Raw genomic sequence first — 14,204 nt, 5'->3', positions numbered from 1 at the left:
TGAGATGGTGCAGTGGTGTGATCTCGGCTCACTGCAGTCTCCACCTCCCAGATTCAAGCGATTCTACTGCCTTAGCCTCCCCAGTAGCTGGAACTGCAGGTGCCCGCCACCACACCTGGCTAATTTTTTGTATTTTTAGTAGAGACGGAGTTTCACCGTGTTTTGATCTCCTGACCTTGTGATCGCCCTCCTCGGCCTCCTGAAGTGCTGGCATTACAGGCATGAGCCACTGCACCCAACCAACTTTTCTTTTTTTAATAAGAGATGGAGTCTTGCTTTGTCACCCAGGATGGAATTTGTAGCACAGTAGTGTGATCATAACTCGCTGTAGCTTCAAACTCAGGCTCAAGTGATCCTTTCACCTCAGCTTCCTTAATAGCTGGAACTACATTCATGAACCACTGCACCATTATTTTATTTTTAAGAGACAGGATCTCGCTGTATTGCCCAGGCTAGTCTCGAACTCCTGGCCTCAAGTGATCCTTCTGCCTTAGCCTCCTGAGTGGCTGGCTCCACTGTGCTTGGCTCTGATATTTTTCCATAAAGCCTATCATTCATTTATCATGGATGTATATTAATTTGCCTTCTTAATTTCTCTCAAATTCACCTGCTTTTTGCCTACAGTCATCTACCCCAATCTGGGGCAGTGCTCTTTCTTTCCAGGGCTGTTGCTGTAGCATTGCAGTGGATCACCCTTCCTTTAGTCTTGTTCCTCTCCGGTTCTTTCTCTTCAGTAGACTTTAAAAAATTTTTGAGATAGGGTCTTACTCTATTGCCTAGGATGGAGAACAATCACAGCTCACTGCAGACACAACCTCCTGGGCTCAAGTGATCCTCCCACCTCATCCTCCCGAGCGGCTGGGACCACTTGTGGTTACTAGGATGCCTGGCTAAGTTTTTATTTTTTTGTAGAGATGAGAGGTCTCACTATGTTGCCTAGGCTAGTCTCAAACTGCCAGGCTCAAGCAGTTCTCCTGCTTCAGCCTCCCAAAGTGTTGGGATTACAGGCATGAGCCACTGCACCTGGCCTAGTGGACTTTTAAAGCATAAATCTGTTTTGTTACTTTCCAGCTAAAAACCAGTAAGTGTCTTAGGACACAGTTTAAACTCCAAGATGGTAGGGTCCTCCCTGACCTGGGCTCCCAGCTACCCTTTTGTGAAATGGTGAAGGGCTCTGCAGCTGGTTGTCTGGTACTGCTGGCCCTTGCTTTCTACTTAGCATGTTCCTTCTCCCACAAAACAAAATCACATTCTCACCACCCCCTGCTCATTCTTCAGGGCTATCTTCTGGGAAACTTTCACTAAATACTCCTCTCCTCCGAATCTGAGTGCCTGCTTTGCTCAGGTAGCATGTGTTCACTGGATAAATCCTTGGTTCCTGGCACTGAGGCAGGGTTTCTGTTCCCAAGAAGCAGAGGCATACTATTCTGCGAAAGATTGACTTGAGTTTCTCATAATACCAAGCAGTACCTGAGGGAACAACCGTCTAGCTTAAAATCCTCCCTAGATCTTGTCATAGCAGTGCTACGTATTGCCTGTGAAGGAAGTTTAATAACTGCTAAACGGTTTGATTAGCTTTATTTCATCAGGATTTTTTTGACTTTACAAACTGATTTGGGTTATTTAAATTTTTAGGTCTAGTCTTAAGTATAACTGGTACATATTCCTTCAAGCAGCCATTACACCTTTCATACATTTATTATACACCTGCATTTTTATAACTATTATGCTTTTTAATTGTTGGCCACCATTTTTAGTGCTTCTGAATTGTTATGGTTCTTATTAATTAATACTTGGTTTTGAATTAATGCTGTGACGCTTGCTTCCAGGACCCCTATGGTGTAGCTGTGGGTGGAACTGTGGGGCACTGCCTGTGCACGGGATTGGCAGTAATTGGAGGAAGAATGATAGCACAGAAAATCTCTGTCAGAACTGGTAAGTCTTGAAAATTACAAATCAGGTAACATTTTAGAATCACAGAGAGATTAAAGGGTGTTAGCTTTATTTAAATTTCTGCTGCTGAAGTATACTTGGTTTTTGTAATTACCTACCTACTATTACTCTTGGTATTGCAAATATGGACTCTCTTCACCTGTGTAGAAGTTAGCAAAATACAAAGTCATTTTTATTGAATTCATAGTAGCTTCTTGTTGACATAGTATCTTAGTAAAACAATTGCCATTTGGAAGTATGAGAAGTTTTTGGCTCTAAAAATGTGTCTTACAAGACTGGAATCATATGTTCAGACCATGTACTGATTCTGCTGAATATGTCCTGTGAAGCTACAGTTAGGTCTGGAGATGGAAGAATTGTCTCTTTGCTAGTCAGAAGACTTGAACATTTTCTTTTATAACTGGATTTTAAAATGAGTTACAATTCTCCTGTTGCTTGTCAGCACTGTCTGGATTTAATACACTCCTGTCATTTCTCAAAACAGTGCTGGAGAAAAACCTGATTCTTACTGTTCACAGTCAAGCGTGTTAAGTGTTGTTCCTTGCTATTTAAAAGGGGTTGAAGTGATTCTAATTTGTTTTCAAGGTTAGTTTACTAGATTGGAAGAATAATTGGCCACCTCATCGGCTCCCTTTTCATTTTGTATAGTATCAAGGTATAGGAATTTTGCTGTATTTGACTTTTTTTTTCTCTCTTCCAGTGACAATCATAGGAGGCATCGTTTTTTTGGCGTTTGCATTTTCTGCACTATTTATAAGCCCTGATTCTGGTTTTTGACAAGCTGTTTGTTCATCTGTATTTAGTTTAAAATAGATAATATTTTCTGTACATAGTGTACATTACAACTAAAAGTGATGGAAAAATACTGTATTTTGTAGCACTGATTTGTGAGTTTGACCCATTATGATGTTTGAGATATAATCATTGATTCTATTTGTAACAAGGAGTTTTAAAAGAAACCTGACTTCTAAGTGTGGGTTTTTTTTTCTCTCCAGCATAATTATGTTAATATAGTCCCCATTTTTATTCTGGTGCAGAACTGTTGTGCAGTGGGGTCTGCCATGCGATTTTCTTTCAGCACTGACCCCTTTTTAAGGAATACAAATTTTCTCCTTCATCACTTAGGTGTTTTAAAGATGTTTACCTTAAAAATTTTCTTGGGGAAAGAATGAATTAATTTCTATGTTTTAAAACATTTCCCTGAGCCAGTAAGCAGTAGTTTAATCATCGGTCTTTTCAAAATTAGGTGTTTAAAAAAAGACATATATGATATTACTGTTATATCAATAACATGGTACAAGAAGAACTGTCTGCCAGGTCATTCTTCCTCTTTTTTTTTTTTTAATTGGGTAGGACACCCAATATTAAAACAGTCAATATTTGACAACGTGGAATTACCAAATTAAAAGAGAATACTATGAATGTATTCATATTTTTTCTATATTGAATAAACAATGTAACATAGATACAATATAAATAAAAGTGGTATGACCAGTGCTTGTTTTTCCTTGTGTGTTATATACAATTATCAGTATTGATAGGCCAATTTCTAAAGCTGATGTAAAAAACTAATATATTAAACATTTGAGATATGCCTAAAGTAGCTAAACAGGAGCCAGGCATTCATTGTTCGAAAGTACTGTCGTCACCCTTACAGTTCTGTGAGCTAGTAGGTACTAATATAAGGTTAAACAAGAAAAAACTCACTCACCCAAGGTTACATGGTAGAGTCACACCAGGCAGTTTAATTCCAGAGCCTAACATCATTCATTATGCTATGACTGCCTTGTTTTTTCATAGCAACCTCAGTCGTCATTGTCGTTTTGAGTATATTCTGACTACTCCTCCACCCAAGTAGAATAACAGCTGCTTTCTGTCAGCCTTTTATATTCTAGAATCATATGCAGTAATATTCCCATTAATAGCCTCACTAAACTGAAGGACAATGCTACAGAAACATTCATGTTATTTGTGTGAAGTGTAAGAGACCCAGAGCAATTCAGGTTTATGAGTTACTACAAAGGTCCACAATGTAGTTTGCAATTTGAAGAGATTGTGAAAGAACCCAGTTAATCACCCAGCACTGTAGGAATTGCTACATGGTAACTCTGTGAGGAAGATAGCTACTACTGTGGAGATCCTAGAGGGGTCTTCAGCTAAAAAGTAACTTTTAAATGCCAAGTAGCACATGTTGGTGAAAAAGGTCGTATTTGTGAACTTTTCAGTTCTCTGCTATAGGAAGTATCAAAGGGTAGAAAACTCAATGTCTTGTGGATTAAGATAAACTCTGTGGTTAGACAGTCTGTATTGCCTTAGATTATAATAAAGAGTGAGGAATTCTCACTAATACTTTTTTTTTTTTTTTGAGACAGAGTCTCACTCATGCCCAGGCTGGAGTGCAGTGGCACGATCTCGGCTCACTGCAACCTCCACCGCCCGGGTTCAAGCAGTTCTTCTGCCTCAGCCTCCCAAGTAGCTGGGATTACAGGCGTGCACCACCATGCCTGGCTAATTTTTTGTATTTTTAGTAGAGATGGGGGTTCGAACTCCTGACCTCGTGATCTGCCTGCCTCAGCCTCCCAAAGTGCTGGGATTACAGGTGTGAGCCACCATGCTTGGCCTACTAATACTTTTTTTTTGCTTTTTTTTTTTTTTTTGAGACAGAGTTTCACTCTGTCACCCGGGCTGGAATGCAGTGGCATGATCTCAGCTCCCTGCAACGTCCGCCTCCTGAGTTCAAGCAATTCTCCTGCCTCAGCCTCCCGAGTTGCAGGGATTACAGGTGCCTGCCACCATGCCCGGCTAATTTTTTGTATTTTCAGTAGAGACAGGGTTTTACCATGTTGGCCAGGCTGGTCTTGAACTCCTGACCTTAGGTGATCCACCCACCTCGGCCTCCCAAAGTGCTAGGATTACAAGCGTGAGCCACTGCGCCCGGCTGTTTTTCCAATAACAGAAGAGACAATTACTCGTAGAGAGTAGCTGGTACCATCATAGCCTAACCTCAGTTCAGATAGCTTGGTCCCAATACTAGCTTCATATGCAAATAACAACAGCGTTGCACTCTGAGGCACCACAATCTTGTAGCAGGACATAATTCCTCTGAGAATTTGGTAAGTCAGACCTAAGCTACAAAAAATCGCTATTGCAGCAATTAGGCTCCATAGTTGAATAAAAGAAAGGGAAATGTCATTGATTGTGATCTTAAAATATTTAATAGTCTTTCTTTAAAATCGAAAATGTGATTCTTACAAGTTATGTGCCACATGAAGCAGGTGTTATTTCTTGAGAAATGCAGGTGATACTGAAAAACATAGCACTGAGGTATTTTTTATTTTTAAAATTGAAGGAAACAAAGTCTGGATCTAATTATTTTTACATTTACAAAAAAACTACTGCTTGGCTCTTTTGCTATAAGTTTAGGTTCTGAATACATGACGAGTATGGGAAAGAGCAGAGTAATAGTACACGCAGTTTTAAAAGCTATGCACATCATAACCTGGAATAATGATTACACAGCAAGAGGCCTGAGTGGAGGTAGGCTAACAACATTTTGACTTTCTCCTCAAAGGATAGCTTTGAAAAACAAGTGTAACCAATTGTTACACCAAATTAAAATGGCAATATTAAATCGGTAACAAAACGATCCACATTTTATACAATATTGTATTTCCAAACATACATAGGTTATGAAAATCAGAGAACCTAATATAGCACCGTTGAAACCATTCATTATCCCTCATGCGTGTATGCAATTCAGAATTTTGGCAGAAGACAACAAATGGAAAATGTCAGTTTCATTTCTGTAAATCAATTTGGATTTCAATTAAATCTTTGCCTTAGTAAAGGGTATTCTTAAGATCAATTAGCCGTTTTTAGCTCCACCGTTTTGGAAGTAAAAATGATGGGCTACATCTACTTTTTAATTTAAAACCAAGAACCAAGCAGTAAGGACAGCAACGTCAAGAATATCACATTGAGAACCACACAGAACATTATAAAGAATTTGGTGCATGTTTTAACAACTACCAACTGATGTTAACAATGAAAAATTTACAAAGATAAATTTTTTTTTTTTTTTGCACTGACTGGTTTCAATACAGCACTGAATTAAACTCATCTTTGGGCTTCAATCTTTACATAGAGTGAATATGAAAGTGCCATACTGAGGCCTTCCCCAACTTTGTACCATAGTAAAGATTTCGAAATCATTCCAGAATGGTCTAAGTGATAGCTGTTCTGGCTGACATTTTTTTTTTTTTTTTAAATAAAAGACATTTCCTGGTCAATTTTTTTGCTTGAAGATGATTGTCTGGTTATATAAGACATCAATCTGAAAGTAACAACTTATTTTAACTTAACTACTGGCACAACCACTGCCAGCATTGAACTTGTACTAGTCCAAGCCAACTCAAAAACACACATTATAAACATTTGAATGTCATTTTTAAAAGCGATGTCACAGTTTGTTTCCTAAGAAATGTAAAAGCTTTTATTTGAAAACATTGTGTCTTCATTTTAACCCTCAGAGTTAAGAAATGTTTTTTAGATCATTGAATTGTGGTTGACGTGCTTTAACTACCATTCTCTAAGTTGTGTGCTATACCTAGCCTGTGGGACTCCATAGCTTCTCTGAGTCCTAAAGTGGAGGATTCTGTTCTAATGCATGTGACCAAGAAGGATCCTCAAACGTCTACGCTTCCAATATTCCAACACTGCTTTATTGGGCAGTGCTGTGTATGGAAGTTTTGTTTTGTTTTCAAAGGACCAAGTAACACGACACCATGTTAAAGACAGCAAACATTTTTTGTAGAAGTTTTCAGCCTGTATACATTATTCCATCAAATTTAAGAACTTTAAATGGATTTTAATATGGATATAATGACAGCCATTAAAAGATGCTATTTCTTTTACTAACATTTCCCCAGTTGGGCAAAATAGAGGCATCGTGTGCCACTGGTTGTCATACTGGCCTTTGGCTGTGTTGGGGAAGTAATCATACAAAAAGTGCCCATAAAACAGAGAAGGCAGCAAGTGAAACTAGAAAAAGGTTGGAACTATATGAATCAGATTTGAAAGAAGTTATTTTTAAAATTCTTTCTGAGATGACTTGAGGAGGGAAGTGCAGGGGCTTCTGGAGTTGGCCCCTCCACTGCCATCCTGAAGTAAAGTAGGTTCAGACTGTCCGTAAAGATTATCGTGAGAGTTGGTGACTGCACCCCAAACCAGAGCCAGTTCTCTAAGAAGAATATGGTGCAAAACAAAACAAACCACAAATTAAATACATGACACTGAAATCACTTTGATGAGAAAACAGAACACACAGATATTTTAAAATACAAATAAATACATTTAGCCATTTTTATTCAACAACCCCAGAGAACTGTTTTAAAAGCAATTGCTTCTTTGAATCCCTTTCTAAATTCTTTCATAAATACTTACTAGTTTGATTGTCACTTAATGCAGCACCTCAGTGTTTGCTGGTGGTGGTGATGGAATTTCACTTAACAGTCTCTCCATAAATTATTCCACTAAATAATGTTTCCCTGAGGAAACCCAGGCAGCTTACAAAATACTGTTAAACACTCACAACAAAACCTGCAGAGTATTTTATTTAAGAAAAGGAATGTAGTGTTATGACATAGGGGGAAAAAACTATGCAAAACAGTCACATGGAAAGAAAGTATTTTAATTTTAAAAATCCAAGTTTGCTTAATTTCTTGTGAGCTGTTCAACACTGTTTTAAATATCCTGAATAACTGTGTCAACAAAATTCATCCCCAGTGTTTCCACAGGAGACATTAAAATTAGAGATCAAATTATACTTTTTTTCCTTTAACCAAAGTAGTCTTTTTCTCAGTCCTTTTTGTGCAAAAATATTACAAGAGCAATTCAAATGGAAACGCTGAAATGACATGCCAACATTTCAGGGCACATTTAAAACACTCAGAATAATTCTTGAAATTATTATATTCTAAAATATTACTAGCAATCACTTTTAGATTAGTTCTGTACATCTACTCACACGGATGCAATTTTCCTAGACCTCTGAAAAATAAACAGGCTCATTGGTCTCTTTTGGTGTCCACACAATAGGCAAGATAGGTTTACAATAGTGTTTAAATCAAACTAGGCATCTACAATCTCTTGACTCCACCACATTCAAAACAAAAGTCAAAGTTCATTTGGCTATCTTGAAATCGCTCCCATAAACCAACTACGGTTCACTGGATCTAAACATTTCTCAGAAATGTGTCATTTTATATAATTTCACCTAAGTGATGATTTGGGGATCCTTTAGAATTGGTTAACACCTAAGAATAAACTTTATCAAAATGAGTAATTGCAATAAAGTGCTTGTTACATTTCCAAATGATGCTTTTAGACTGTGGTATGTTGTTTTAAAAGTGTGTGCTATTCCTTCCGTAAAGGATCCCCAGGCATGAGAGTTGGGTCTTCTCACCTGTCTCATAAAGCAGCAGCACTATCTTTTGGTAGGCTGACAATAGGCACATTACCCATGCGGATGAGGCTATACTAGTGCTATGGCAAAAGGGGAAGTAAATTAGAAAAGTGGGAGGCATGTAGAGGGTTCCTATTATACTCATAGTTATATACAAATATATTAAATATACTATAAAAATAGTCGATTCTATTCCTTTGCAATTACTTCAGAAGCTCCTTTTAGAAGAAAGCTCACCCAATCCAAACTTAAAAGGTTCTCTTTCTCCAAACACTTAAAATGGCAAGTGCCTTTGTGCTGTTTCTTCTCTACCATTCAGAAATTCCAATCAGCTTGTCCTGGCTAGAAAGACTCACTCAGCAACATTAATATCCAGTGTTTACCCCTTCCAACAGGGACTCCCATGGGACTAAGACAGGGCCACAGGTAATTGGAAAGGTTATAGACTTCAATGAGTTTTACACAAATATTCATCAACAAACTTTCAATTACCAAAGAAACAAAGAAAAAAGCAGAAATACTAAAGTAAAATGCTATTTGCATTCCACTTTTAAAAAGTTTGCCTCAGTGTAGTGGAAACATCTGAAAACATGTTGAGTAATATCCAGTTTAAAAGAATTTTCACTTGTCTGCGTAGGGTACTATTTTAAGGATCCCTTTCTAAGGCTTCTTGAACAAGGGTTCTTCTCCCTTCAACACAGTGCTCTTGATGGAGCTGGACTGCTTCAGTGCTCCTAACGTCAAGCGACTGCTTTAAGGCAATGACCAACAACTATAGCACTTCTGAAGAATCCAAATATTTTCACTATTTTGCACTGAATACCTACAACAAACTATTCAAAATCACTGGCATCTTGTTATTACTAGTACATTCCTAAAGCCAGATACAAATGACAAAGGAGAGCACAGCTCTCAAGTTACCCCTGGAATTTGGGATGCTGGAAGGCTAGACTGTAGTTATTTACTCACATGCTACCGGCATCTCCCATACTTGTTCCTCCAATATTTTCCACTCAAAAATGAAGTACTTAAGTGTCTGGGTTCTGGTTTGACACAGCTCTGAGGAGCAACTTTATTAACGCTTGTAGTTCTCACTTGCATTTGTTAAACAATACTGACTCCCCCAAAACTATGATAACTGTATATCCAAAGCAGGGTAACTGCAGAGTAGCTAGCATTTTTCCTGAAACTCAATAGTTTCTTACCTAAAAAGTACCACCCAGAATAAGTGTTTTTAAGAAAGATGAATACCTGTGAGAGTAAAGCAGAGGGAAGAGACTTTTTTTTTTCTCTTTAAGCTGGAAGGTGTTTCTATTTGGTGTCTTTAAATGATAAAGATTTGGGATTTTAACTAACAGCTTTGGCTATAGAAATGAATGAAGAACAGACACTGCTGAATCTTCATTTGAATGCTCAAGTTTCATGGGGCAGGGTGTGGGGCGGGATAGCTTTGCACCCCAAATTTAAGAGAAGCAGGAGGAAAACAAAGCAGCAAAGAGGCAGCTGGTGCTTACTACTTCTTCCACTACTACACTTCAGACTGACAGAAAAGCAGCTAGCTGCTCCTTTAAATTAGCAATGGTTAATTCTAAGCAGGAAAAGATGAGCTATGAAGAGCAGTAAGAATCATAAAGGAAAATTTTAATTTTTTCCCCCAACTATTTGTGGAGATGGGAAATAATTGAAGGGGCTGGAGTAGGACAATGTGAGTAAACAGTTTACACATTTACCTGGGGCTTGTCTTATGCTTTGTTGCTGTCAACCTAAGTAGTACTCACAGTTCACCATCTTTTAAGTGTGGTATGGAGAGGACATGCCTTAATATAATAGTTCTTCATATCTTTTGTTAGCTAAATCCATATCACTAGGAATTGCCAATAAATAAATGAGGCACAACTCAGATATATATGGAATGGCATAAAGTTAAGAAAGGCAATTTGAAAGGGGAGAAGAACAATCCTTTTGCCATATTCCACAACATCCCCCTTGTCTGTGTACGTATGCTCAGGTACATACATATTCTGACAACTATTCTTGATATTCATGGGAATGTGGGAAAGCTCTACTGGATGGTCATTGAGCTAGAAGAGCTCCTTGATATGTTAATTACTGATTGGTATCTAGTCGCACTTCTCTTGTAGAAGGGTAAGTACCAATTTTCTTTGGTTGTTTTCTTTTTCAACATTAATGTTCAAAGTAATTGTGGCCAGGTAGAATTTTCTGCAGAAAGACAAAGTATATGCCTTAAGGATAACAGCAAAGCAGAGGACAGAGAAGTCTTAAGAACTGGCTTAGCATTCCCCTGACCTCTTTACCTAGCAATTCTGCATTTAGATTAATTTTCATTGTTCAGAACCTTTTCTGTTTTAACAATCTCAACTCTGTTACACATTTTCTTTTGAGGTCAATTTTGATTTATTACACTTGTCCTCTCCTCCCTTTCCTCAGTAATAACTTTTTTATATTCTAATAATGTATTTTCTACTAATCTTCTTTTGTTCTATCACTGTAAATTTCATTAGTACCATAAAATCTATAAAGTGTTTTTAAAATGTATGTAACTTGTATTGGAATTTACTACTTTTAGAATATGATATTGCTCAAGGAAATCTTAGTTCACGTTTAGAAGGCATGTGAGTTACAATATTTTAGTGTTGTAGTGAAGGCATAGCCAAATTCCTATGCCTTCTTTTTTTCTTTGTAGGAATATCAAGATCATATTGAGCAAATATTTCTGGTAAATTCTTAAATGACTAACTTTAAAGAAAAATGCTGATTTAGGAAACAATTTTAGGATCACATTAATAACTATGATAGTGTTAGGTTGTCATCTTTTATTTCTAAATTATTTGTATCTCCAGTCCAAGAGACTGATAGCAGTCTTCAAAGGAACTTATTAGGAGACTAATAATGACACTGACACCCACATGCTGTTAAAAAGGTACTAAGGTTGTAAAACTGCTACGGAAACCGGACAATGAGTTCAAGATGGTGAGTTATCACCTGAATTAAAATCAAGGCACTACGGGGTTTTTCCCCCTCAAATAACCCTGAATCATTTCTGACTAAAAGAAGCACTGAAATTGTGAAGGATAATAAAAAATATTTCAACAAATCTCAAAAGTTAAAATTCCCATGATTGAGAATGTTAAAAAGTGCCTAAGATGTTTTGTGTGCAAATTTTACCTCTATAACTGAAACATTCTTGAAATTACTTTCAGGCTTGTTGAAAACCATTTACACAAATATTTCCAACTATGAACTATAACAAAATATGCAATCAAAACTCCCAACTACCTAAAATAAAGCAGTGCAAATTCTGTTTTCAAACATAATTGAAAAATAATGAAATGAGGGATATTTCTGAGTAACTTGAAAATCCTGTTGTATCAATAATTTAACCTGAAAAAAAAATCCATTCCCAGCAGCACATCATACCTCACTGAACAAACTGTGACATCACAGCCAAAGTATGAACAAAAAAACTTGTGCCCCGGAAAAGTGAACAGAACACTATTGTGTTGTAAACAAAAGGAAAAACAGAGGATGGATCAGTTTGCACATGGTGTCAGAATCTCAGGAAAGGTGCTCATACCTGTAAGGAAGAGATAACGCGTTCATGCAGCATACAAAATGTTTTGCTTTCTCTCCTTTTATCCAGACATATACATATTTTTACATCATCTGTACATAGAGAATTTGAACCCACACGACATTCTGAAAGTAATTACTGTCCCATCATTATCTGAAAAGGGAGAGGGGTCGGGGGAGGGGGTCGCTACCAAGTCTACTGGACTGTCTTCATGGCATCACTGTAAGCAAACCCCTGACGTGGCAGTGGTGTGTCCTCTGTAACACTTGGTAAGAGGCACAGAACCACTAAAAGTTACATCATTAGTGCCTTTCTGATTCCCTGGAGGTCATTTCATAGCTGAGCTTCTTAACATTTGGCAACATATTCTTTTTCCATAAAAAATATCCGGGCAACTAAAACACTGTCAGAATTGGCTATGCCCCTATGATCAGCTCCTGCTGGCTGGTATTTAATGTACATCGGTAGCACTAGGCAGCATTTTCTCTGCCAACTAATTCCAGGAACTAGAACACTCAATACCGTATCTCATGAAACTGCTGGAACTTTTCCTCCTTTCCTCAGGTCATTTGAGTAACTCTTAATGGGCCATCCCCTTCCTCCCTTGATGTCAGAGAGGAAGCACGTGTGCTACTGTGGTTGAACCTTGGAAGGGTCGGGCAAACTGTCAGTCCTGTGCCGGCTGAGTTGCTGCTGTTGCTGAGACTGATGTTGCTGGTGATGTGACTGAGAGAAGGTGCTCTGTTGTAGAGGAAATGCAGCAGAGAGGATGAGCTGAGTTGAGGGATTCCCATGGAGCAACCTAGAAGTCTAAAAAACAAATGGATTATGCAGCATTGCTTTACTCCCTTTATGCCACCCACGCAAGATTTACTCACACTCTCCCGTCCATAGGGACAAAATCCTTAAAATTCTACATAATGCATACCACTTTCACGCTCTGGTTTAAAAATTCTAATTTGGAAAATGCTTATGAGGCCTTCCCTCTTTCTGAAAGTATGAGAGAGTTTCATTTTTTACAGGAATCTCAGCTGCAGATTTTATGGTATAGAAAGCAATCTATATCTTGAGCCAAATCACACATGTTCTTTCACTTTATGTCCTAAAGACCCATATTTTAAATTACAAAATTTGAGCATAGTTATGACTATATGAAAAACAAATACTCCTAGGCCAAACAGACAATGCCTTCTGCACACAGGTTCGCTCAGCTGGTTAGAGCGGCACAGTTAAGCTGCCAGGACCGTGGGCCCTGAGGTAGACTGAATGGTTCAAACTTGGGCTGCCCTACTTACCACATGTGTGACCTGGTCAAGCTGTGTACTTCTCTGGGCCTCAGTTTCTTTCTTTACAAAATAGGAATAACAGTGCCTACCGCACTGGGCTCTTAATAAAGATTAAATATTAATATTATTTAAAAGCATCATAATTATGAGGGCAAAGTTGGAGCCTTAGGTCCGATAAGTAGCAGTGTGGTATACAGACAGACAAAACAAAACAAGATGAAAAAAGGCACAGGATTTGCAGACAGAAGCCCTGCATTTGAGTTTTGCTCTGCCATTTACATAAGTAAGCTGTGTGACTTTGGGCAAGACTCAAATATATGAGCTCCCGTTCCTTTCACCAAATTTTTACTTCTGACGTGCTGTTCATTAACGTGAAACTCTCGGATACAAAAAAACATTAACGGAAAGAAAATCAATTTTTACAATGAAAGTCCTTTCCCCATTACTGACAGTACAACTTGATGCAGGGTTCTTAATTTCAAAATGGAGCTGTGGTGGGCGATTTTTGCAAATGTACATGAAAGAAACATGCACACACACACACAAAAGAGCAAATCCTTGACAAACCTTAAAGACTACTACACCTTGTCAAGGACCTTCAGAGTTTTCTTTCGCTCTTTGTTATTAGGAAAAGCTATGTAAGGCAAAGACTTCAGGATACTTACGAGCCTTATAAGATTACAACAGGAGCATGTTTTAGAACTAGGTATTACATAATTTAGAAAGGCCAAGTTGTGTATTTATTACCTACATACAAGTGTATTTATGAGAGGTATTGCCTATCTTATTTCTTTGTGGGCCCTATGTCTTTGGGATGCCAATTTTTTTTTTTTTTTTTTTGAGAATGTTTATTCTTTTAAGGGCTTTGTTCCTTGATAACTTAGAAGACTGAGATGTTAAGGCAGGTCCT

At 37.9% G+C, this 14,204-nt stretch overlaps 2 protein-coding genes across 20 annotated transcripts in view; one reads left to right on the top strand and one right to left on the bottom strand.

Moving 5' to 3' along the window:
• The window catches only part of TMEM165 (transmembrane protein 165), a 30,695-nt gene extending 27,245 nt beyond the window's left edge, over positions 1 to 3,450 (top strand). Inside the window, exons 6-7 of one of the 2 annotated variants that reach the window (XM_015138648.3) lie at positions 1,830 to 1,935; positions 2,654 to 3,450. In XM_015138648.3, the coding sequence (XP_014994134.1) occupies positions 1,830 to 1,935; positions 2,654 to 2,730 (183 nt within the window). In that variant the 3' untranslated portion in view covers positions 2,731 to 3,450. 2 annotated transcript variants of the gene reach the window in all.
• A 1,699-nt stretch (positions 3,451 to 5,149) lies between these two features.
• Positions 5,150 to 14,204, bottom strand: part of CLOCK (clock circadian regulator) — a 121,231-nt gene continuing 112,176 nt past the window's right edge. For 12 of the 18 annotated variants that reach the window (XM_078003571.1, XM_015138682.3, XM_015138681.3 and 9 more), the window contains one exon: positions 7,817 to 12,818. In XM_078003571.1, the coding sequence (XP_077859697.1) occupies positions 12,639 to 12,818 (180 nt within the window). In that variant the 3' untranslated portion in view covers positions 7,817 to 12,638. Of the gene's footprint in view, positions 12,819 to 14,204 lie in introns of all 18 variants that reach the window. The other 6 variants (XM_078003568.1, XM_028848577.2, XM_078003569.1 and 3 more) reach the window with 2 other exon arrangements.

The sequence above is a fragment of the Macaca mulatta genome, chromosome 5 (assembly GCF_049350105.2).
Source record: "Macaca mulatta isolate MMU2019108-1 chromosome 5, T2T-MMU8v2.0, whole genome shotgun sequence".
NCBI lineage: Eukaryota > Metazoa > Chordata > Mammalia > Primates > Cercopithecidae > Macaca > Macaca mulatta.
The sequence above is the reverse complement of the archived record's forward strand: the minus strand, read 5'-3'. Positions and strand labels throughout refer to the sequence as shown.